This window comes from Ranitomeya variabilis, chromosome 7 (assembly GCF_051348905.1).
Source record: "Ranitomeya variabilis isolate aRanVar5 chromosome 7, aRanVar5.hap1, whole genome shotgun sequence".
In the NCBI taxonomy this organism is placed as follows: domain Eukaryota; kingdom Metazoa; phylum Chordata; class Amphibia; order Anura; family Dendrobatidae; genus Ranitomeya; species Ranitomeya variabilis.
The window spans coordinates 246,725,296-246,748,520 of record NC_135238.1 but is presented as its reverse complement, the minus strand read 5'-3'; the positions used below and the strand labels follow the sequence as shown (position 1 = coordinate 246,748,520).

The 23,225-nt window shown below is 55.1% G+C and overlaps 1 protein-coding gene across 4 annotated transcripts in view; it reads right to left on the bottom strand.

Annotated features, from left to right (window-relative positions):
• CCDC93 (CCC complex scaffolding subunit CCDC93) overlaps nt 1-23,225 on the bottom strand; it is a 73,958-nt gene that overhangs the window by 29,788 nt on the left and 20,945 nt on the right. For 2 of the 4 annotated variants that reach the window (XM_077273427.1, XM_077273428.1), the window contains exons 2-7: nt 18,426-18,539; nt 18,260-18,354; nt 15,629-15,740; nt 15,036-15,134; nt 14,403-14,459; nt 14,121-14,221 (exon numbers count right to left, since the gene is read on the bottom strand). In XM_077273427.1, coding sequence (XP_077129542.1) covers nt 14,121-14,221; nt 14,403-14,459; nt 15,036-15,134; nt 15,629-15,740; nt 18,260-18,354; nt 18,426-18,539 — 578 coding nt within the window. Of the gene's footprint in view, nt 1-14,120; nt 14,222-14,402; nt 14,460-15,035; nt 15,135-15,628; nt 17,183-18,169; nt 18,355-18,425; nt 18,540-23,225 lie in introns of those variants that run through there. The other 2 variants (XM_077273429.1, XM_077273430.1) reach the window with 2 other exon arrangements.

Here is a 23,225-nt window from a genome sequence, read left to right as displayed (position 1 = left end):
CTCAGAGAGGGACAGAGGAGGAGGCAGGGACAGCCTCAGAGACAGAGAGGAGGAGGCAGAGACAGCCTCAGAGAGAGAGAGGAGGGGGCAGGGACAGCCTCAGAAAGAGAGAGGGAGAGGCAGAGACAGCCTCAGAGAGAGAGGGAGAGGCAGAGACAGCCTCAGAGAGGGACAGAGGAGGAGGCAGGGACAGCCTCAGAGACAGAGAGGAGGAGGCAGAGACAGCCTCAGAGAGAGACAGAGGAGGAGGCAGGGACAGCCTCAGAAAGAGAGAGGGAGAGGCAGAGACAGCCTCAGAGAGGGACAGAGGAGGAGGCAGGGACAGCCTCAGGGAAAGAGAGAAGGAGGCAGAGACAGCCTCAGAGAGAGACAGAGGAGGAGGCAGGGACAGCCTCAGAAAGAGGGAGGGAGAGGCAGAGACGGCCTCAGAGAGGGACAGAGGAGGAGGCAGGGACAGCTTCAGAGACAGAGGAGGAGGCAGAGACAGCCTCAGACAGAGGGAGGAGGAGACAGAGGCAGCCTCAGAGAAAGGAGGAGGAGGGGGCAGAGACAGCCTCAGACAGAGAGAGGAGGGGCAGAGACAGCCTCAAAGAGAGACAGAGGAGGAGGCAGAGACTGCCTCAGAGAGACAGAGGAGGCAGAGACAGCCTCGGGGAGAGGCAGAGGAGGGGGCAGAGACCATGGTAACGATGATGGGTTGTCCCGGCAAGGAGAAGGTGCGGAAGGGCGCACGGGGGAACACAGGAATGTGATGCCCCCTAGCGCCCTCTAAAGCAGGGAGGTGTGATGAGGGAACAGCCGCCATCTTGGACGGGCATACTAACACAGATTGGCGTGACTCCATTTTGTCTCCTGGTCACAGGTCTGCAGAGAGGAGTGCTCCTGGCCCCCACCTTTTCTAATGAACATAGTGCCTATTAGTATGGTAATCGGCTGAGCTCAGAGGAGATTGCAGAAGGTACTTCAAAGCTCAGGGAGGAAGCCACACCAGCAGGGGGCTTGGAAATGCTCAAGGGCTTAATTGAAGCACGCAAGTCAAGGGGCCACTGGATACACATCTAGTATGGTCGTCCAGCCGAACCGTCTCTGACATGGAATCGTGAATTATGGACGCATCGTCCGAGGTAGCGGCTCATAAAAAATATTCCCCTCGTCCTAAAGAAATGGTGCATCTAATGGTGCGACTCCTGTATCCGTGGGAGGTCTGAAACCCGAGATATAGGGATCAGCCTCCCACAGGGACCGAATGGGTCCAGGTTTGATCCCAGTACGACCGGCAGAACAAACCACAGGCGCTGGTACTGCCCGTGTGCTGATCCGATCATCCTGAGAGCAGTTATCCCATTTATTAGATATTGGAACAAAGATCGCAGGGAGGCAGAGGGGTGGAGATTGCTAAGCCCACCCAGCTACAGGGGGAGGGACACGGCAGGGTTAAGAGCTGGACCATGTGGAGAGTGGGACACACACAGAAGATGACCAGCTAAGAAACAGGGCATATGCCAGCCAGAGGGGGGCAAGCACATGCTTTCTGGGGGCTGCCCGGCAACTAAAGTTTGGACCTGCGGAACGCTGCGCCCCCCGGCTTCCACAAGCGACCTCTAACCTGGTAAAGTGACCTCCAGCTTTATACCTTAAGCCTTGTATCATTGTTGTTATATTGTACTCTGACTGTAACTCTTGATATATTGTGATTGTATATTATTGTATTACCTAGTGCGCCCTTAAGGCAATTAAATCATAAATTAATTTTGGGCTGATCCTTTTACTCTGATTGCGAATCTTAGAATACCCAGTGTGGGTAACAGGGCAGTCTCCCCGGCGGCCATTTGCTCTAGGTGCAGTTCCCTTACTGACCTGAGAGACAAAGGGGGCGCCGGAGAGCTGGGCCTGTGTAGTGACGTCACGGATTGGTGACGTGGGAGGAACAAAACAAAAAGTTCAATGCCTACAATAAGAAAAAGGTATAAAAATATGATAATAAAAAGACATACAACTTATGCAAAACAGTATCAAAATAAACAGGAGAAACTTACAGAAATCATCTAACTGGTAGTTGCTTTCTGCTCCCTGAGGGTAGGACGAATGTAGATTGGATCACACCAGCTTCTCAGGCTGCCCCCAACATGTGAACACCATTCTCTGTCTGCAGCCTAAATTTATAACTTTGGTCTGGGGGTCAGGTTTCTAGAGCGGCCCCTCAGGTTAATATCATAATTTCTGGCTTTTGATTGGCCACGGCCGCGCTACTAATGAATATATTATTTTTCTCTTGAGACACTTGTGAAAAGGTTCTCAGGAATAGATGCCCTCAGGCTGCAATTAGCATCTCCCCTCCAAGACCTAGGAGGTGCCAAATGTTACCTTTCTTCTTGGCTCTAGCTAGACCTGGTGAGATATGGAGACAATTTCTACTAGTCCCAAGGAAGTACCTATTAACACCTAGGTGCGACTTGCCTTCAGGACAGATGTTACATTATCACTAGTCACACATATACCCCTAGACATATGTCACCACACACATATATACACACACACATATTTCACCACACCTCCCTCCTTATGAACGTGCGTGGGGGTTGACTTACAGGTCAGCTCCTGACCCGTATCTGGTTCCGCTTCACCTGATAGGCCATCAGCATTGTCATGATCAACTCCCTTCTTGTGCTGAATTGTGAAATCATATTGCTGCAATATCAGACTCCATCTTAGCAATTTCCCGTTGTCCCCAATTACTCTTTTGAGCCAACTCAATGGGTTATGATCTGTGATCACGGTGAAGTTGCGCCCATAGAGGTATGGTTGCAGCTTCTGCAGAGCCCACACAATTGCCAAACATTCCTTTTCAATGGTGGCATAAGCCACTTCTCTGGGCAGGAGTTTCCTGCTTAGGTACAGAATTGGGTGCTCCTCACCTTGCTGGTTCACCTGGCTGAGGACCGCACCTAGCCCATAGGTGCTGGCATCTGTCTGCACTACAAACCGGCGATTGAAATCTGGGGCCTGCAGGACGGGTGAACTAACCAATGCCGACATTATGGCAGAAAATGATTCCTCACACTGAGGACTCCAGGAGACAATTTTAGGAAGTCTCTTCCTGGTCAGATCAGTTAATGGTTTGGCCAGAGCACTGTAGTTGGGTACAAACCTCCTATAGTAGCCAGCCGTACCCAGGAAGGACAGTACCTGCTTCTTGGTTCGTGGGGTGGCCCAGGCTGTAATGGCTTCTACCTTCCCTGGCTCCGGTTTTAGCAGTCCTCCCCCCACCCGGTGCCCCAGGTATTGTACTTCCCGCATGGCTACCTGACACTTCCCTTGCACCTGCAGTTTTAAGCTTTTACAACACCTGAGAAAGATGTACGAGGTGTTCCTCCCAAGAATCACTAAAGATGGCTATATCATCAAGATAAGCGACGGCAAAACCATCACATCCTTCCAATAAGTGATTGACCAACCTCTGGAAGGTGGCAGGGGCATTCTTCATACCAAAGGGCATCACCAGAAACTCAAACAGCCCAAATGGCGTTATAAAGGCAGACCTCTCCTGAGCTTGTCTGGTCAGGGGTATCTGCCAATATCCCCTACTCAGGTCCATGATGGTGAGGTACGATGCTTTAGCTAGCTGCTCTAACAGCTCATCTATCCTCGGCATGGGGTAGACCTCACATGTAGTCAGTACATTTAATTTCCTGTAGTCTACACAGAACCGGGTAGTACGGTCCTTTTTTGGGACAAGAACCACAGCCGAGGCCCAGGCACTCTGGGATTTGTGTATCACCTTGAGGTTCAGCATCTCCTCTACCTGTTCCCTCATGTGAGCCTTCACCTCTGCTGACACACGGTATGCAGACTGCCGTACTGGGGGATTAGGACCAGTGTCCACATGGTGAGCTGCTAAGTGCATCCTCCCAGGCTCCCCTGTGAAGACTTCGGTGAACTCGCTGAGCGCCCCCATCAGCTCAGACCTCTGACTGTGGGATAGCTCAGGGTTAAACCCTGCTGACTCCAGGGACTCCATGTACTGAGTCCCGGCCCCCACATCCAGTAACAGATCAGCCTCCCCCTCTTCAGGCAGGCTACAGACAGGTAAGACACAGGTCTCCCTGTCATGATGAGCCTTCAGCACATTCACATGAAATACTTTCTGACGCTTTGCATGCTCATCTAGTGTCACCACATAATTAACATCATTCAGCCGCTTATGTACAGTATATGGTCCCTCCCATGCGGCCTGCAATTTATTCTGTACAATAGGGACCAACACCCAAACCTTCTGCCCTTCCTCGTAGGCCCTCAGTCTGGTATTACGGTCGTACCAGACCTTCTGGGTGATTTGGGCCTGGGTCACGTTCTCATGGGCCAGGTTGCTCAGTTTTTGCATTCTCTCTCTGAGCCGCAGTACATATTCGACCACTGAGACTCCAGTAGTTCTGGGATCGTCCTCCCAACAGTCCTTAATCACATCAAGTGGCCCCCTGACCCTCCTCCCATAAACCAGTTCAAAGGGGGAGAATCCAGTAGACTCCTGGGGTACCTCTCTGTAGGCAAACAACAGATAGGGGAGGTACCGCTCCCAGTCTCTCCCTTCAGGCTCCACCAGCATTTTGAGCATTTGCTTTAATGTTCCGATAAAACGCTTGCAGAGTCCGTTGGTTTGGGGATGATAGGCGCTGGCCACAACATGCTGCACTTGTATCCTTTCACAGAGGCTTTCCATCAGCTCGGACATGAACTGGGTTCCCTGATCGGTTAGGCTAGGTTCACATTGCGTTAGGGCAATCCGTTAACAGCATAGCGCTAGCGGATTGTACTAACGCAATGTTTCTCTAGGGTCCGCGTTCGCCGTCCCCGCTAGCGCAGATCCCCGATCTGCGCTAGCGAGGAACAGACCTCGGGCGCACATTCAAGGTTCAGCTTGTTAAAGTTTTATACTTTAACCCCTTTCTGACCTCGGACGGGATAGTACGTCTGAGGTCAGATACCGCGCTTTTATGCAGGCTCCGGCGGTGAGCCCGCATCAAAGCTGGGATATGTCAGCTGTTTTGAACAGCTGACATTTGCCCGCAATAGAGGTGGGTGAAATCGCGATTCACCCGCCATTATTAACTAGTTAAATGCCGCTGTCATATGCAGACAGCGGCATTTAACCGGCGCTTCCGGCCGGAAATGAGCGCATCGCTGACCCCCGTCACATGATCGGGGGTCAGCGATGCTTCTGCATAGTAACCATAGAGGTCCTTGAGACCTCTATGGTTACTGATCCCCAGTAGCTGTGAGCGCCACCCTGTGGTCGGCATTCATAGCACACCTACATTTCTGCTGCATAGCAGCGAACATCAGATCGCTGCTATGTAGCAGAGGCGATCGTGTTGTGCCTGCTTCTAGCCTCCCATGGAGGCTATTGAAGCATGGCAAAAGTTAAAAAAAAAAAAGTGAAAAAAATAAAAAAAAATATAAATGTTTAAAAATCACCCCCCTTTCGCCCCATTCAAAATAAATCAATAAAAAAAAAAAAAAAAATCAAACCTACAGATATTTGGTGTCGCCGCGTTCAGAATCGCCCGATCTATCAATAAAAAAAAAAGTATTAACCTGATCGCTAAACGGCGCAGTGACAAAAAAAATTTGAAACGCCAGAATTACGTTTTTTTGGTCGCCGCAACATTGCATTAAAATGCAATAACGGGAGATCAAAAGAACTTATCTGCACCGAAATGGTATCATTAAAAACGCCAGCTCAGCACGCAAAAAATAAGCCCTCAACCGACCCCAGATCATGAAAAATGGAGATGCTACGGGTATCGGAAAATGGCGCAATTTTTTTTTTTTTTAGCAAAGTTTGGATTTTTTTTTCACCACTTAGGTAAAAAAGAACCTAGTCATGTTTGGTGTCTATGAACTCGTAATGACCTGGAGAATCATAATGGCAGGTCAGTTTTAGCATTTAGTGAACCTAGCAAAAAAGCCAAACAAAAAACAAGTGTGGGATTGCACTTTTTTTGCAATTTCACCGCACTTGGAATTTTTTTCCCGATTTTTAGTACACGACATGGTAAAACCAATGATGTTTTTCAAAAGTACAACTCGTCCCGCAAAAGTAATCCCTCACATGGCCAAATTGCCGGAAAAATAAAAAAAGTTATGGCTCTGGGAAGGAGGGGAGCGAAAAACGAACACGGAAAAATGGAAAATCCCAAGGTCATGAAGGGGTTAATAACAAAAGGTTCAATGCTTACAAAAAGAAAAAGGTATAAAAATATGATAATAAAAAGACATACAACTTATGCAAAACAGTATAAAATAAAGAGGAGAATCTTACAGAAATCATCTAACTGGTAGTTGCTTTCTGCTCCCTGAGGGTAGGACGAATGTAGATTGGATCACAACAGCTTCTCAGGCTGCCCCCAACATGTGAACACCATTCTCTGTCTGCAGCCTAAATTTATAACTTTGGTCTGGAGGTCAGGTTTCTAGACCGGCCCCTCAGGTTAATATCATAATTGCTGGCTTTTGATTGGCCACGGCCGCGCTACTAATGAATATATTATTTTTGCTCCTGAGACACTTGTGAAAAGGTTCTCAGGAATAGATGCCCTCAGGTTGCAATTAGCATCTCCCCTCCAAGACCTAGGAGGTGCCAAATGTTACCTTTCTTCTTGGCCCTAGCTAGACCTCCTGGTGAGATACGGAGACACAATTTCTACTAGTCACAAGGAAGTACCTGTTAACACCTAGGTACGACTTGCCTTCAAGACAGATGTTACATTATCACTAGTCACACATATAACCCTAAAAGAAAGAACCTGGCACTCAACTTAATGCTTGTGAGATTTTAATCGTAGTAGCCAAAACGTTTCGGTCCTATATCTGGACCTTCATCAGTTACGTACTATGATGAAAAAAGTAAATGACTGTAGTGTCATATAAGGCACAGCATGGTCTGCGTCTGGTATTTGCGCAGATAGGTTTAGGCACACAGAATGGACTTATTCACGCTGATAGGTGTCTCAAGCGGGGATACCGTGTCTGGACACAAGCACAGCACCTATCAGCGTGAACAAGTCCATTCTGTGTGCCTAAACCTATCTGCGCAAATACCAGACGCAGACCATGCTGTGCCTTATATGACACTACAGTCATTTACTTTTTTCATCATAGTACGTAACTGATGAAGGTCCAGATATAGGACCGAAACGTTTTGGCTACTACGATTAAAATCTCACAAGCATTAAGTTGAGTGCCAGGTTCTTTCTTTTAGTACCACATGGTGTGGGAACCTACCTGGGCACCACCAGTAGTAGTACACACGGCTTTATCTTTGAAACACATATAACCCTAGACATATGTCACTACACACATATAGATATATACACATTTCACCACAGTATCTCTGTGAGAACTTTTACACAAAGGATCTCAAGAGAAATAATATATTCATTGGGGGGCGCGGCCATGGTCCAATTAAAAATCAAGCAATTATGATATTAACCTGAGGGGCTAGTCTAGAAACCTGACCTCCAGACCAAAGTTATAAATTAGACCTGTATGCAGAGAAACGCGTTCAGATAATGGGGTCGGCCGAGCTGATGTGATCCAATCTACATTCATCCTACCCTCAGGGAGCAGAAAGCAGACTACCAAGTTAGAGGATTTCTGTAAGTTTTCTCCTGTTATTTTACACTGTTTTGCATAAGTTGTATGTCTTTTTATCATCATATTTTTATACCTTTTCTTAAGCACTGAACCTTTTTGTATTAGAACTATAAAACTTTAAAAAGTTGAACCATGAATGTTCTAAAGAATCCATAGCCTAAGGTGTGTGAGCCTTATGAGTGATAGACAATATTATTATTAATAGTCCAAGACTCATCGCCCGTGTGTTTGGTGAGTGGTGGCAGCCTGTATGAGCGGGTGTGTGGCCTGGGTCGGTGTGTGATTTATGCTCCCATTACAGCATAGGACAGAGGTTGAATGCTGGACTGAGAGGGGGAGATAGATTAACCCTTGCAGGCACAACCCCAAGTCACGGGTGAGAGCAGGCACGTGATGAAAAGTGACAGCACGGAGTAGGGATCTGTGACAATTGGTGGCAGCGGTGGGATAGAATTATTTCTATTAGAGCATTAGTACATGGTTTAAGCAATTATTCCCTGTACTAAAGACTTGGTATCCTTGCGAGGAGAGCACCAGTTCTACAAGGTTCAGCTCAGTGCTTACTTAGACATACTTGCAAACAGTTTCCCCTCCCCATTTTTCTTTTCTAACTTTTATTTGGCAAAGGCTGTTCATCGATATGGCAGCCCAGTACAAGAAGCAGAGCAAAGAGGCTCTGACCGACCTCTGTGAGCAGAGAGGAATAGAGACGGCCGACAGATCCAGGGAGCGGCTGATACGCGCCTTGGTCGAGCAGGACGTAGAGCAAAGTGCTGGAACATCTGGCCAAGGAGAGAGTCCACCTCAGAGAGACCCAGCAATGCCAGCTCTTGCACTGGAGATACCTGATGGAAATGCCAGTGCTGAGGAGCCTATGGACTGTACTTTACAAATAGACTTACAACGGCTGGGAACAAGTGATCCCAATCTGCGCATGCAGCTGATTCTACAGTACCGACAGGCTGAGAGAGAGGCTGCAGAACGTCGGGAGGAGAGAGTCTGCAGAACGCCGGGAGGAGAGAGGCTGCAGAACGCCAGGCTGAGAGAGAGGCTGCAGAACGCCGGGAGGAGAGAGGCTGCAGAACGCCGGGACCGGGAGGCGAGAGAGTCTGCAGAACGCCGAGAGGACAGAGCTTTCCAGCTTCAGATGGCTCAAATAGAGCGGGGTATCAGTCCTCAGCTAACCCCCTCCCAGGACATAAATCCAAGGAAACCACGTTTGGAAAACTTCCCTGTGATGGAGAAGCATACGGACTTAGATACTTTCCTGCGGGGATTTGAACAAACCTGCAGACAGTACCATCTACCCTGTGAGCAGTGGGCACAGTATCTAACCCCAGGGTTGAGAGGCAAAGCCCTGGAAGTTTTTGCAGGCCTCCCACCGGAGCTAGATGGGACCTATGAGGCCATAAAAGAGGCCCTGATCAGGAAATACAACCTGACACCAGAAGTGTATCGTGGGAAGTTCCGGAACCTACAATGCGGATCCACTGACAGCTATGCGGATGTTGTGAGCACCTTGAGGACCACGTTCCACCAATGGATCAGGGGACTTTCTGTTAACAGTTTTGAGGACTTAACGGATCTTATGGTCAAGGATCAATTTCTTCACATGTGCCCCACGGATGTACGACAATTTGTGTGTGATCGGGTGCCACAAACTACGGATCAGGCTGCAATGATTGCGGACTGCTATGTGGCTAACAGGAGGCCTGAGGTGCGGAAGCCATCGGGATTCAGCTGGAGGGGAGGTAAGCCAAACGGGGACCCTTCTCCCTCTTCCGGCCGATCACCAGTGCTGTCCAAGCCCATCTATGGGGCCCCGGAGAATAGACATTCTCTAGGCGATGCACGCCGGTGCTTCTCCTGCAACAAAGTGGGACATGTTAGCGCTGTTTGCCCTGATAAGGAGAAGCGCCCAACTACCACCACAAAGCCGTCTGTGCCCCCACCGTCTGTCCTCTTTGTGGCCGGCTCTGATATGAGGGCGAATGAGAACTGTCAATCTGTCACTGTTGGCAATAAAGTCACCATTGGTCTCAGGGACACTGGGGCAGAGGTGACCCTGGTGCGTCCAGCCATGATAACCCCTGCCGATATCATACCAGGAAAGACTATGTCTATAACCGGGATTGGAGGGGTCAGCCCTGCCGTGCCCATGGCCCGTGTGTACCTGGACTGGGGAGCAGGGAAGGGACTGAGGGAAGTGGGAGTATCAGAGGCTATTCCCACCAATGTGTTGCTAGGCACGGACCTGGGGAGGATGGTGTCCCACTATGTTCCTCCCTTGCAAGTAAATGATGCACAGAAGGTGAAAGAAAGTGACCCACCTGAGATCCCGTGCGAGGAGGGAAAGTGTCCCAATGCACAGGACTGTAAATATGTGGCAGCTGTGACCCGGAGTCAGGCTGCGGCTCAGACTCAGGCCCAGAGATTAGAGGATGAGTCTCAGACAGAACTGCCAGGACAGGAGGCCCATACTGTGGTCCCGGAGCCTCCATACATGGCAGACCCACCAAGGTCCCTGATAACAGACACTGAGGACTCAGCTTCAGACCAGGGCCTGGCAGTCACACTAGGCCAGGGCCTGCAGGCTGACAGTCAGAGCTTCCAGGAGGCCCATACTGTGGTCCCGGAGCCTCCATACATGGCAGACCCACCAAGTTCTCTGATAACAGACACTGAGGACTCAGCTTCAGACCAGGGCCTGGCAGTCACACTAGGCCAGGGCCTGCAGGCTGACCGTCAGAGCTTCCAGGAGGCCCAGTCTGGCAGATGTCAGTCTGGAGGAGCTCTGATGTCTTGCAGACCGACCCCTGATGCTTCTGACAAAGAGAGAATATACTGGGACCAGGGCAGACTGTATACAGAGACTATCCCCACGGATACTACAGAATCTTGGGACTATGAACGGCGGCTGATCGTCCCTTATCCATTTAGGGAACAATTATTGAGGATTGCCCATGAAATTCCTTTGGCCGGACACCTTGGAATACAAAAGACTAAAGCTCGCCTGACACATAACTTCTATTGGCCCAAGATGGGGACAGATATTCCCAATTACTGCCGATCATGTGTAGTTTGTCAGAGAGTTGGAAAGTCCGGGAATATACAGAAAGCTCCATTGATACCACTGCCTGTGATCGATGAGCCTTTCCAGCGAGTGGCTGTGGATATTATAGAGCCACTCGCCATACCTAGCAGCTCTGGCAAAAAGTACATCCTCACAGTGGTGGACTATGCTACACGGTACCCAGAAGCGGTGGCACTGTCCTCCATCCGAGCAGACAAAGTGGCGGATGCTTTACTGACTGTGTTCTCTCGTGTGGGTTTCCCCAGGGAAATGTTGACCGATCAGGGAACCCAGTTCATGTCCGATCTGATGGAAAGCCTCTGTGAAAGAATACAAGTACAGCATGTTGTGGCCAGCGCCTATCATCCCCAAACCAACGGACTCTGCAAGCGTTTTATCGGAACATTAAAGCAAATGCTCAAAATGCTGGTGGAGCCTGAAGGGAGAGACTGGGAGCGGTACCTCCCCCATCTGTTGTTTGCCTACAGAGAGGTACCTCAGGCGTCTACTGGATTCTCCCCCTTTGAACTGGTTTATGGGAGGAGGGTCAGGGGGCCACTTGATTTGATTAAGGACTGTTGGGAGGACGATCCCAGAACTACTGGAGTCTCAGTGGTCGAATATGTACTGCGGCTCAGAGAGAGAATGCAAAAACTGAGCAACCTGGCCCAAGAGAACATGACCCAGGCCCAAATCAACCAGAAGGTCTGGTACGACCGTAATGCCAGACTGAGGGCCTACGAGGAGGGGCAGAAGGTTTGGGTGTTGGTCCCTATGTTACAGAATAAATTGCAGGCCGCATGGGAGGGACCATATACTGTACATAAGCGGCTGAATGATGTTACTTATGTGGTGACACTAGATGGGCATGCAAAGCGTCAGAAAGTATTTCATGTGAATGTGCTGAAGGCTCATCATGACAGGGAGACCTGTGTCTTATCTGTCTGTAGCCTGCCTGAAGAGGGGGAGGCTGATCTGTTACTGGATGTGGGGGCCGGGACTCAGTACATGGAGTCCCTGGAGTCAGCAGGGTTTAACCCTGAGCTATCCCACAGTCAGAGGTCTGAGCTGATGGGGGCGCTCAGCGAGTTCACCGAAGTCTTCACAGGGGAGCCTGGGAGGACGCACTTAGCAGTTCACCATGTGGACACTGGTCCTAATCCCCCAGTACGGCAGTCTGCATACCGTGTGTCAGCAGAGGTGAAGGCACACATGAGGGAACAGGTAGAGGAGATGCTGAACCTCAAGGTGATACACAAATCCCAGAGAGCCTGGGCCTCGCCTGTGGTTCTTGTCCCAAAAAAGGACCGTACTACCCGGTTCTGTGTAGACTACAGGAAATTAAATGTACTGACTACATGTGAGGTCTACCCCATGCCGAGGATAGATGAGCTGTTAGAGCAGCTAGCTAAAGCATCGTACCTCACCATCATGGACCTGAGTAGAGGTCTGTACCTAAGCAGGAAACTCCTGCCCAGAGAAGTCGCTTATGCCACCATTGAAAAAGAATGTTTGGCAATTGTGTGGGCTCTGCAGAACCATACCTCTATGGGCGCAACTTCACCGTGATCACAGATCATAACCCATTGAGTTGGCTCAACAGAGTAGTTGGGGACAACGGGAAATTACTTAGATGGAGTCTGATATTGCAGCAATATGATTTCACAATTCAGTATAAGGAGGGAGTCGATCATGGCAATGCTGAAGGTCTATCTCGCCAAGACGGGGCGGAACCAGATAACTGCTCGGGAGCTGACCTGTAAGTCAACCCCCATGCACGTTCATAAGGAGGGGTGGTGAAGTGTGTGTGTGTGTGTGCGCGCGCGTGCGTGTATGTGTATATATATATATATACACACACACACACTATGTATAGATTTATTGTGTCACTGGCAATAATGTAACATCTGTCCTGAAAAGCTGCAGGACGCACCCAGGTGTTAATATGTTTTCCTGAGACAAGTAGAATTCTGTCTCCAATCTCACCAGGGGGTCCTGCTGGAAGCTAAGTAGAAAGGTAACATTTGACACCTTCTAGCTCTTGGAAGAGAGATGTTAATTACGGCCTGATAGTATCTCTGTGAGAACTTTTACACAAAGGATGTCAAGAGAAAATAATGTATTCATTGGGGGGCGCAGCCGTGGTCCAATCAAAAAACAAGCAATTATGATATTAACCTGAGGGGCTGGTCTAGAAACTTGACCTCCAGACCAAAGCTATAAACTAGACCTGTATACACAGACGCTCCTGCGCCCTACACAGACGCTCCTGCGCACTACACAGACGCTCCTGCCCCCTAAACACAGACGCTCCTGCCCCCTAAACACAGACGCTCCTGCCCCCTAAACACAGACGCTCCTGCCCCCTAAACACAGACGCTCCTGCCCCCTAAACACAGACGCTCCTGCCCCCTACACACAGACGCTCCTGCGCAGTAGACGCTCCTGCCCCCTACAGACGCTCCTGCCCCCTACACAGACGCTCCTGCGCCCTACACAGACGCTCCTGCGCACTACAGACGCTCCTGCGCCCTACACAGACGCTCCTGCGCCCTACACAGACGCTCCTGCGCCCTACAGACGCTCCTGTGCCCTACACAGACGCTCCTGCGCCCTACACAGACGCTCCTTCGCCCTACACAGACGCTCCTGCCCCCTACACAGACGCTCCTGCCCCCTACACAGATGCTCCTGCGCACTACACAGACGCTCCTGCGCCCTACAGACGCTCCTGCCCCCTACAGACGCTCCTGCGCACTACACAGACGCTCCTGCGCACTACACAGACGCTCCTGCGCCCTACAGACGCTCCTGCGCCCTACACAGACGCTCCTGCGCCCTACAGACGCTCCTGCGCCCTACAGACGCTCCTGCGCCCTACACAGACGCTCCTTCTCCCTACACAGACGCTCCTGCGCCCTACAGACGCTCCTGCGCACTACACAGACGCTCCTGAGCACTACACAGACGCTCCAGAGCACTACACAGACGCTCCTGAGCACTACACAGACGCTCCTGAGCACTACACAGACGCTCCTGAGCACTACACAGACGCTCCAGAGCACTACACAGACGCTCCTGCGCACTACATATATGCTCCTGCGCAGACACTGCCACCATTTCGCTGTAGTTACATTTTTTAAAGGGACATGGATCAGTAGAGCTGCAGTAGCCGACAACCCTGCAGACAGAGTCCTTATGTGACCCCACAATTTATAAATCTGTATGAGGGTCTGCAGGATTAGTGACTGCTCCATGTCCTGCACATGTAGCCTGTGTGGCGCTCAGTACAAATATCTGGATAGAGGGATCCTCCAACAGAAGCAAAAACTATGTGAACCCCAGGGAGGAGATTTCGAAAGTGGTAGTAATTAGCCGTCATCCCCTGAGGTACCTGCCGTATTCCAGGAGAGTGGAGTGAACCCGCGACTCCTCATCCGCCAACTCCGCGGCACCATCCTGACGCCTGTATCTACGGCGAGGTTTATAGATATCCTGCAGAGGAGACAAAGGTAATTACTGCCACCATGCCCCGAGACCGTCACCACGCCCCGAGACCGCCACCACGCCCCGAGACCGCCACCACGCCCCGAGACCACCACCATGCCCCTAGACCGCCACCACGCCCCGAGACCGCCACCACGCCCCGAGACCGCCACCACGTCCCATTACTCACACAGGTCTCACTGAGGGACTTCACAGCTTTCTCCTTTCGCTTTATAAACTCCATGTCCTATGAAGATGAAGTGCAACAGATGAGAAAGCGGGGAGGACGCACCGCGCGGAGCACTGGGCCGCGTACAGGCAGAGAGGACGCACCGCGCTGAGCACTGGGCCGTGTACAGGCAGAGGATGCACCACGCGGAGCCCTGAGCCGTGTACAGGCAGAGAGGACGCACCACGCGGAGCCCTGAGCCGTGTACAGGCAGAGAGGACGCACCACGCGGAGCCCTGAGCCGTGTACAGGCAGAGAGGACGCACCACGCGGAGCCCTGAGCTGTGTACAGGCAGAGAGGACACACCACGCGGAGCCCTGAGCCGTGTACAGGCAGAGAGGACGCACCACGCGGAGCCCTGAGCAGGCAGAGAGGACGCACCACGCGCAGAGAGGACGCACCGTGCGGAGCCCTGAGCGGTATATAAGTGGACTTCTCTCGCCCCCTATAGGTGTAACAATGCTATTATAAAGCAGCACAGACAACGGATGGGACCCCAGTGTGCCCAATACTGGATGTAAGAAATTAAAGTAACCCATCACCTGATTACCACAATGAGGGGAGCCGCTGTGGACTGCACCCTGGACACTCACCTCAGGGAAACAGTGATCCTTCTGGAACTGTGATATGGAGAACGATCGGACATAATCTCCCATCTCCTGGCGCGTCTCAATGGCGCGCTTCACAAGCCACTGCCGGGACAAACGAAGACTCAGGACATGCATGGTGCAAGCAAGATCTCTCGCTCGAGCCCACCATTAACCCCGCCCACCAACATGCCCGCCCTTAGCCCCACCCACCAACAGGCCCGCCCTTAGCCCCACCCATCAACAGGCCCGCCCTTAGCCCCACCCACCAACAGGCTCGCCCGTAGGCCCACCATTAACCCCGCCCACCAACAGGGTCATCATTAACTCCGCCCACCAACAGGCCCGCCCTTAGCCCCGTCCACCAACCAGACTGCCATTAACCCCGCCCACCAACAGGCCTGCCCTTAGCCCCACCCACCAACAGGCCTGCTCTTAGCCACGAAGCCCAAGAATCTCAGTAACTGAACACTACAGATCCAGATTCCACAACAACCACAAGACAGATTTCATCACCAGCTGTCACTGTACTTCCTCATTTTCCAGCTCCTTCTCCGTACACCAGGGCCTGTCCACATGGTATAACCAGCAGTAGTTACCTGGATGACGGGGAAGATGTGGATGAAATCCAGGCCTTGGATCTGATGTGGCTCCAGACGATGTGGACATTTCATTTTTGGTAAAACCGACACAATCTTCTCTGTTAAACCTCTGAGAAGAAAAGAATAAAAGACTCAGGCCGGCTGACCCTGCACTGCAACCACCATTACCGGTGAGAATAGCATCAGGCTTAGCCCAGCGATCAATACTCAACCCGCGGAGATCAGTGATAAAATATCAATGGCTGCAAATATCACACATGTCTATGGAGGATATAGACCAACGCTGGGCTCCCGGGGCATACTGGAGAGGAGGCTGTAGACTGGTGCCGGGCTCCCCGGGGCATACTGGAGAGGAGGCTGTGGACTGGTGCCGGGCTCCCCGGGGCATACTGGAGAGGAGGCTGTGGACTGGTGCCGGGCTCCCCGGGGCATACTGGAGAGGAGGCTGTGGACTGGTGCCGGGCTCCCCGGGGCATACTGGAGAGGAGGCTGTGGACTAGCGCCGGGCTCCCCGGGGCATACTGGAGAGGAGGCTGTGGACTGGTGCCGGGCTCCCCGGGGCATACTGGAGAGGAGGCTGTAGACTGGTGCCGGGCTCCCCGGGGCATACTGGAGAGGAGGCTGTGGACTGGTGCCGGGCTCCCCGGGGCATACTGGAGAGGAGGCTGTGGACTGGTGCCGGGCTCCCCGGGGCATACTGGAGAGGAGGCTGTAGACTGGTGCCGGGCTCCCCGGGGCATACTGGAGAGGAGGCTGTGGACTGGTGCCGGGCTCCCCGGGGCATACTGGAGAGGAGGCTGTGGACTGGCGCCGGGCTCCCCGGGGCATACTGGAGAGGAGGCTGTGGACTGGCGCCGGGGCATACTGGAGAGGAGGCTGTGGACTGGCGCCGGGCTCCCCGGGGCATACTGGAGAGGAGGCTGTAGACTGGTGCCGGGCTCCCCGGGGCATACTGGAGAGGAGGCTGTGGACTGGCGCCGGGGCTCCCCGGGGCATACTGGAGAGGAGGCTGTGGACTGGCGCCGGGGCATACTGGAGAGGAGGCTGTGGACTGGTGCCGGGCTCCCCGGGGCATACTGGAGAGGAGGCTGTGGACTGGCGCCGGGCTCCCCGGGGCATACTGGAGAGGAGGCTGTGGACTGGTGCCGGGCTCCCCGGGGCATACTGGAGAGGAGGCTGTAGACTGGTGCCGGGCTCCCCGGGGCATACTGGAGAGGAGGCTGTGGACTGGTGCCGGGCTCCCCAGGGCATACTGGAGAGGAGGCTGTGGACTGGTGCCGGGCTCCCCGGGGCATACTGGAGAGGAGGCTGCAGACTGGTGCCGGGCTCCCCGGGGCATACTGGAGAGGAGGCTGTGGACTGGTGCCGGGCTCCCCGGGGCATACTGGAGAGGAGGCTGTGGACTGGCGCCGGGCTCCCCGGGGCATACTGGAGAGGAGGCTGTGGACTGGCGCCGGGGCATACTGGAGAGGAGGCTGTGGACTGGCGCCGGGCTCCCCGGGGCATACTGGAGAGGAGGCTGTAGACTGGTGCCGGGCTCCCCGGGGCATACTGGAGAGGAGGCTGTGGACTGGCGCCGGGCTCCCCGGGGCATACTGGAGAGGAGGCTGTGGACTGGCGCCGGGGCATACTGGAGAGGAGGCTGTGGACTGGCGCCGGGCTCCCCGGGGCATACTGGAGAGGAGGCTGTAGACTGGTGCCGGGCTCCCCGGGGCATACTGGAGAGGAGGCTGTGGACTGGCGCCGGGGCTCCCCGGGGCATACTGGAGAGGAGGCTGTGGACTGGCGCCGGGGCATACTGGAGAGGAGGCTGTGGACTGGTGCCGGGCTCCCCGGGGCATACTGGAGAGGAGGCTGTGGACTGGCGCCGGGCTCCCCGGGGCATACTGGAGAGGAGGCTGTGGACTGGTGCCGGGCTCCCCGGGGCATACTGGAGAGGAGGCTGTAGACTGGTGCCGGGCTCCCCGGGGCATACTGGAGAGGAGGCTGTGGACTGGTGCCGGGCTCCCCAGGGCATACTGGAGAGGAGGCTGTGGACTGGTGCCGGGCTCCCCGGGGCATACTGGAGAGGAGGCTGCAGACTGGTGCCGGGCTCCCCGGGGCATACTGGAGAGGAGGCTGTGGACTGGTGCCGGGCTCCCCGGGGCATACTGGAGAGGAGGCTGTGGACTGGCGCCGGGCTCCCCGGGGCATACTGGAGAGGAGGCTGTGGACTGGCGCCGGGGCATACTGGAGAGGAGGCTGTGGACTGGCGCCGGGCTCCCCGGGGCATACTGGAGAGGAGGCTGTGGACTGGTGCCGGGCTCCCCGGGGCATACTGGAGAGGAGGCTGCAGACTGGTGCCGGGCTCCCCGGGGCATACTGAAGAGGAGGCTATAGACTGGTGCCGGGCTCCCCGGGGCATACTGGAGAGAAGGCTGTGGACTGGTGCCGGGCTCCCCGGGGCATACTGAAGAGGAGGCTGTAGACTGGTGCCGGGCTCCCCGGGGCATACTGAAGAGGAGGCTGTAGACTGGTGCCGGGCTCCCCGGGGCATACTGGGTCCACTGAGAGGGCGAGAAATCACCAATGTATATGATCTCAGCTTCGCCCCACCAATAAAAATGATACATAAAATTCTTCCCCCACATTTTCTGTCCGATGGTGGAATTCTCCTGGAAGAGCAGATCCACGTCAATGTCAAAGTTGCAAGTTGTGATGCACCAGGTCATCCCACCGACTACCTGCAGGGAGGACACACATCACATGTCAGACGCCATGACACATGCACCACACAACAGGTGTCAATCATCACCTTATCAAATGGGGAGAGGCCTTTAATCCTGGCTCGGAAGTATCCGGCGGCCACCAGCAGCTCCAGAATTTCCCCCAACTTCACCTGCTGCTCCTCATCCTCCCGAATTTCCACCTGAGGGAAAAGCATACAAATCACCATTATATAAAAACTAGAGAGGCAGAGAGGCAGGCGGGGGGAGAGACAGAGGCAGGCGGGGGAGAGGCAGAGAGGCAGGCGGGGGGAGAGACAGAGGCGGGCGGGGGAGAGGCAGAGAGGCAGGCAGGAAAGAGGCAGGCGGGGGAGAGGCAGGCGGGAAAGAGACAGAGAGGCAGGCGGGGGAGAGGCAGAGAGGCAGGCGGGAAAGAGGCAGAGAGGCAGGCGGAGGAGAGGCAGGCGGGGGGAGAGGCAGGCGGGGGAGAGGCAGGCGAGGGAGAGACAGAGGCAGGCGGGGGAGAGACAGAGGCAGGCGGGGGAGAGGCAGAGGCAGGCGGGGGAGAGGCAGAGAGGCAGGCGGGGGAGAGGCAGGCGGGGGGAGAGGCAGAGAGGCAGGCGGGAGAGAGGCAGGCGGGGGAGAGGCAGGCGGGGGAGAGGCAGGCGGGGGAGAGGCAGAGAGGCAGGCGGGGGAGAGGCAGAGAGGCAGGCAGGAAAGAGGCAGAGAGGCAGGCGGGGGAGAGGCAGAGAGGCAGGCGGGGGAGAGGCAGAGAGGCAGGCGGGAAAGAGGCAGAGAGGCAGGCGGGGGAGAGGCAGAGAGGCAGGCGGGGGAGAGGCAGAGAGGCAGGCGGGGGGAGAGGCAGCGAGGCAGGCGGGAGAGAGGCAGAGAGGCAGGCGGGGGAGAGGCAGGTGGGGGAGAGGCAGAGAGGCAGGCGGGGGAGAGGCAGGCGGGGGAGAGGCAAGCGAGGGAGAGGCAGAGAGGCAGGCGGGAAAGAGGCAGGCGAGGGAGAGGCAGGCGGGAAAGAGGCAGGCAGGAAAGAGGCAGGCGGGAAAGAGGCAGGCGAGGGAGAGGCAGGCGGGAAAGAGGCAGAGAGGCAGGCGGGGGAGAGGCAGAGAGGCAGGCGGGGGAGAGGCAGGCGGGGGAGAGGCAGAGGCAGGCGGGGGAGAGGCAGAGGCAGGCGGGGGAGAGGCAGGCGAGGGAGAGGCAGAGAGGCAGGCGGGAAAGAGGCAGGCGAGGGAGAGGCAGGCAGGAAAGAGGCAGAGAGGCAGGCGGGAAAGAGGCAGGCGGGAAAGAGGCAGAGAGGCAGGCGGGGGAGAGGCAGAGAGGCAGGCGGGGGGAGAGGCAGAGAGGCAGGCGGGGGAGAGGCAGGCGGGGGAGAGGCAGAGAGGCTGGTGGGAAAGAGGCAGGCGGGAAAGAGGCAGAGTGGCAGGCGGGAGAGAGGCAGGCGGGGAAGAGGCAGAGAGGCAGGCGGGGAAGAGGCAGAGAGGCAGGCGGGGAAGAGGCAGGTGGGGAAGAGGCAGGCGGGGAAGAGGCAGAGAGGCAGGCGGGGAAGAGGCAGAGAGGCAGGCGGGAAAGAGGCAGAGGCGCAGGCGGGAAAGAGGCAGAGAGGCAGGCGGGGGGAGAGGCAGGCGGGGGGAGAGGCAGGCGGGGGAGAGGCAGAGAGGCAGGCGGGGGAGAGGCAGAGAGGCAGGCGGGGGAGAGGCAGAGAGGCAGGCGGGGGAGAGGCAGAGAGGCTGGTGGGAAAGAGGCAGAGAGGCTGGTGGGAAAGAGGCAGAGAGGCAGGCGGGGGAGAGGCAGGCGGGGGAGAGGCAGAGAGGCAGGCGGGGGAGAGGCAGAGAGGCAGGCTGGGGGAGAGGCAGAGAGGCAGGCTGGGGGAGAGGCAGAGAGGCGGCGGGGGAGAGGCAGAGAGGCAGGCGGGAAAGAGGCAGAGAGGCAGGCGGGAAAGAGGCAGGCGAGGGAGAGGCAGGCAGGAAAGAGGCAGAGAGGCAGGCGGGAAAGAGGCATTCGAGGGAGAGGCAGGCGGGAAAGAGGCAGAGAGGCAGGCGGGGGAGAGGCAGAGAGGCAGGCGGGGGAGAGGCAGGCGGGGGAGAGGCAGAGAGGCAGGCGGGAAAGAGGCAGAGAGGCAGGCGGGAAAGAGGCAGAGAGGCAGGCGGGAAAGAGGCAGAGAGGCAGGCGGGAAAGAGGCAGGTGAGGAAGAGGCAGGCGGGAAAGAGGCAGGTGAGGGAGAGGCAGGTGAGGGAGAGGCAGGCGGGAAAGAGGCAGGTGAGGGAGAGGCAGGTGAGGGAGAGGCAGGCGGGAAAGAGGCAGAGAGGCAGGCGGGAAAGAGGCAGAGAGGCAGGCGGGAAAGAGGCAGGCGAGGGAGAGGTAGGCGGGAAAGAGGCAGGCGAGGGAGAGGCAGGCGGGAAAGAGGCAGGCGGGGGAGAGGCAGAGAGGCAGGCGAGGGAGAGGCAGGCGGGGAAGAGGCAGAGTGGCAGGCGGGGAAGAGGCAGAGTGGCAGGCGGGGAAGAGGCAGAGTGGCAGGCGGGGAAGAGGCAGAGTGGCAGGCGGGAAAGAGGCAGAGTGGCAGGCGGGAAAGAGGCAGAGAGGCAGGCGGGAAAGAGGCAGGCGAGGGAGAGGCAGGCAGGAAAGAGGCAGAGAGGCAGGCGGGAAAGAGGCATTCGAGGGAGAGGCAGGCGGGAAAGAGGCAGGCGGGGGAGAGGCAGAGAGGCAGGCGGGGGAGAGGCAGGCGGGGGAGAGGCAGAGAGGCAGGCGGGAAAGAGGCAGAGAGGCAGGCGGGAAAGAGGCAGAGAGGCAGGCGGGGGAGAGGCAGGCGGGGGAGAGGCAGAGAGGCAGGCTAGGGGAGAGGCAGAGAGGCAGGCTGGGGGAGAGGCAGAGAGGCAGGCGGGGGGAGAGGCAGAGAGGCAGGCGGGGGGAGAGGCAGGCGGGGGAGAGGCAGAGAGGCAGGCGGGAAAGAGGCAGAGAGGCAGGCGGGAAAGAGGCAAGCGAGGGAGAGGCAGGCAGGAAAGAGGCAGAGAGGCAGGCGGGAAAGAGGCAGAGAGGCAGGCGGGGGAGAGGCAGAGAGGCAGGCGGGGGAGAGGCAGGCGGGAGAGAGGCAGAGAGGCAGGCGGGAAAGAGGCAGAGAGGCAGGCGGGAAAGAGGCAGAGAGGCAGGCGGGAAAGAGGCAGGTGAGGAAGAGGCAGGCGGGAAAGAGGCAGGTGAGGGAGAGGCAGGTGAGGGAGAGGCAGGCGGGAAAGAGGCAGGCGGGAAAGAGGCAGAGAGGCAGGCGGGAAAGAGGCAGGCGAGGGAGGGGTAGGCGGGAAAGAGGCAGGCGAGGGAGAGGCAGGCGGGAAAGAGGCAGGCGGGGAGAGGCAGGCGGGGGAGAGGCAGGCGGGGAAGAGGCAGGCGGGGAAGAGGCAGAGTGGCAGGCGGGGAAGAGGCAGAGTGGCAGGCGGGGAAGAGGCAGGCGGGGAAGAGGCAGAGTGGCAGGCGGGGGAGAGACAGAGTGGCAGGCGGGGGAGAGACAGAGTGGCATGCGGGGGAGAGACAGAGTGGCAGGCGGGGGGAGAGACAGAGTGGCAGAAAAAGGAAGAGGAGAGGCAAAAAACACAACTTCTTTGGCTTTGCCGGGTGGAGCGAGCCTCAGGACTGAGGCCTTCATGCAGCACTTTGCATACTGTATAGAGCGCATCACATGTCAATTGCGTTATGTTGCTTTCACTTTTAGAAAGTTGAAGAGACGCACTGCCGAGCACCTTACAAATACTAAGAACAAAAATGGTTCCTACTACAGAGCAGCAAACATTTGTGAGAATGCACAATGGGGATAACTCATTTTTTAAAGTTTACAGAATTAAAATAGTCAAATGTCCAGAAAGAGGAGAGAGGTGGCGGAAGCACCGAACCACGTGTCAGGCATTTTGGATTCTCACATTAAATACCATCAAGGTATGAATATTATACATTTTATTTTGTTCTCATTAATGTACACTCTGCACCCCATCTTGACTGAAAAAAAAAACAAATGTAGAAATTTTTACAAATTTAATAAAAAATAAAAACTGAAATCTCACATGGCCATAAGTCTTCAGCCCCTTTGCTCAGTATTGATAGAAGCCCCTTTTGAGCTCGTACAGCCATGAGTCTTCTTGGGAATTATACAAGTTTTCACCCCTGGATTTGGGGATCCTCGGCCATTCTTCCTTGCAGATCCTCTCCAGTTCCGTCAGGTTGGATGGTGAACGTTGGTGGACGCCATTTTCAGGTCTTCAGAGATGCTCCATTTGGTTTAGGTCAGGGCTCTGGCTGGGCCGGTCAGGAATGGTCACAGAGTTGTTCTGAAGTCACTCCTTTGTTATTTTAGCTGTATGCTTAGGGTCATTGCTTGTTGGGAGGTGAACCTTCTGCCAAGTCTAAGGTCCAGATCACTCTGGAAGAGGTTTTCATCCACGATATCTCTGCACTTGGCCGCATTCATGTTTCCTTCAATGATAACCAGTCCTGTCCCTGCAGTTGGAAAACACCCCCATATTATGATGCTGCCTCCACCATGTTTCACTGTTGGGATTGTATTGGGCAGGTGATGAGCAGTGCCTGGTTTTCCCCACAGATACCGCTTAGATTTATCACCAAAAAGGTCGATCTCCGTCTCATGAGACCAGAGAATCTGATTTCTCATAGTTTAGAAGTCCTTCATGTGTTTTTTAGCAAACTATGCGGCTTTCATATGTCTTGCACTGAGGTGAGGCTTCCGTCCGGCCACTCTGCCATAAAGGCCTGACTGGTGGAGGGCTGCAGTGATAGGTGACTTTGTGGAACTTTCTCCCATCTCCCTTCTTCATTTCTGGAGCTCAGCCGCAGTGATCTTGGGGTTCTTCTTTACCTCTCTCACCAATGCTCATCTCCCATGA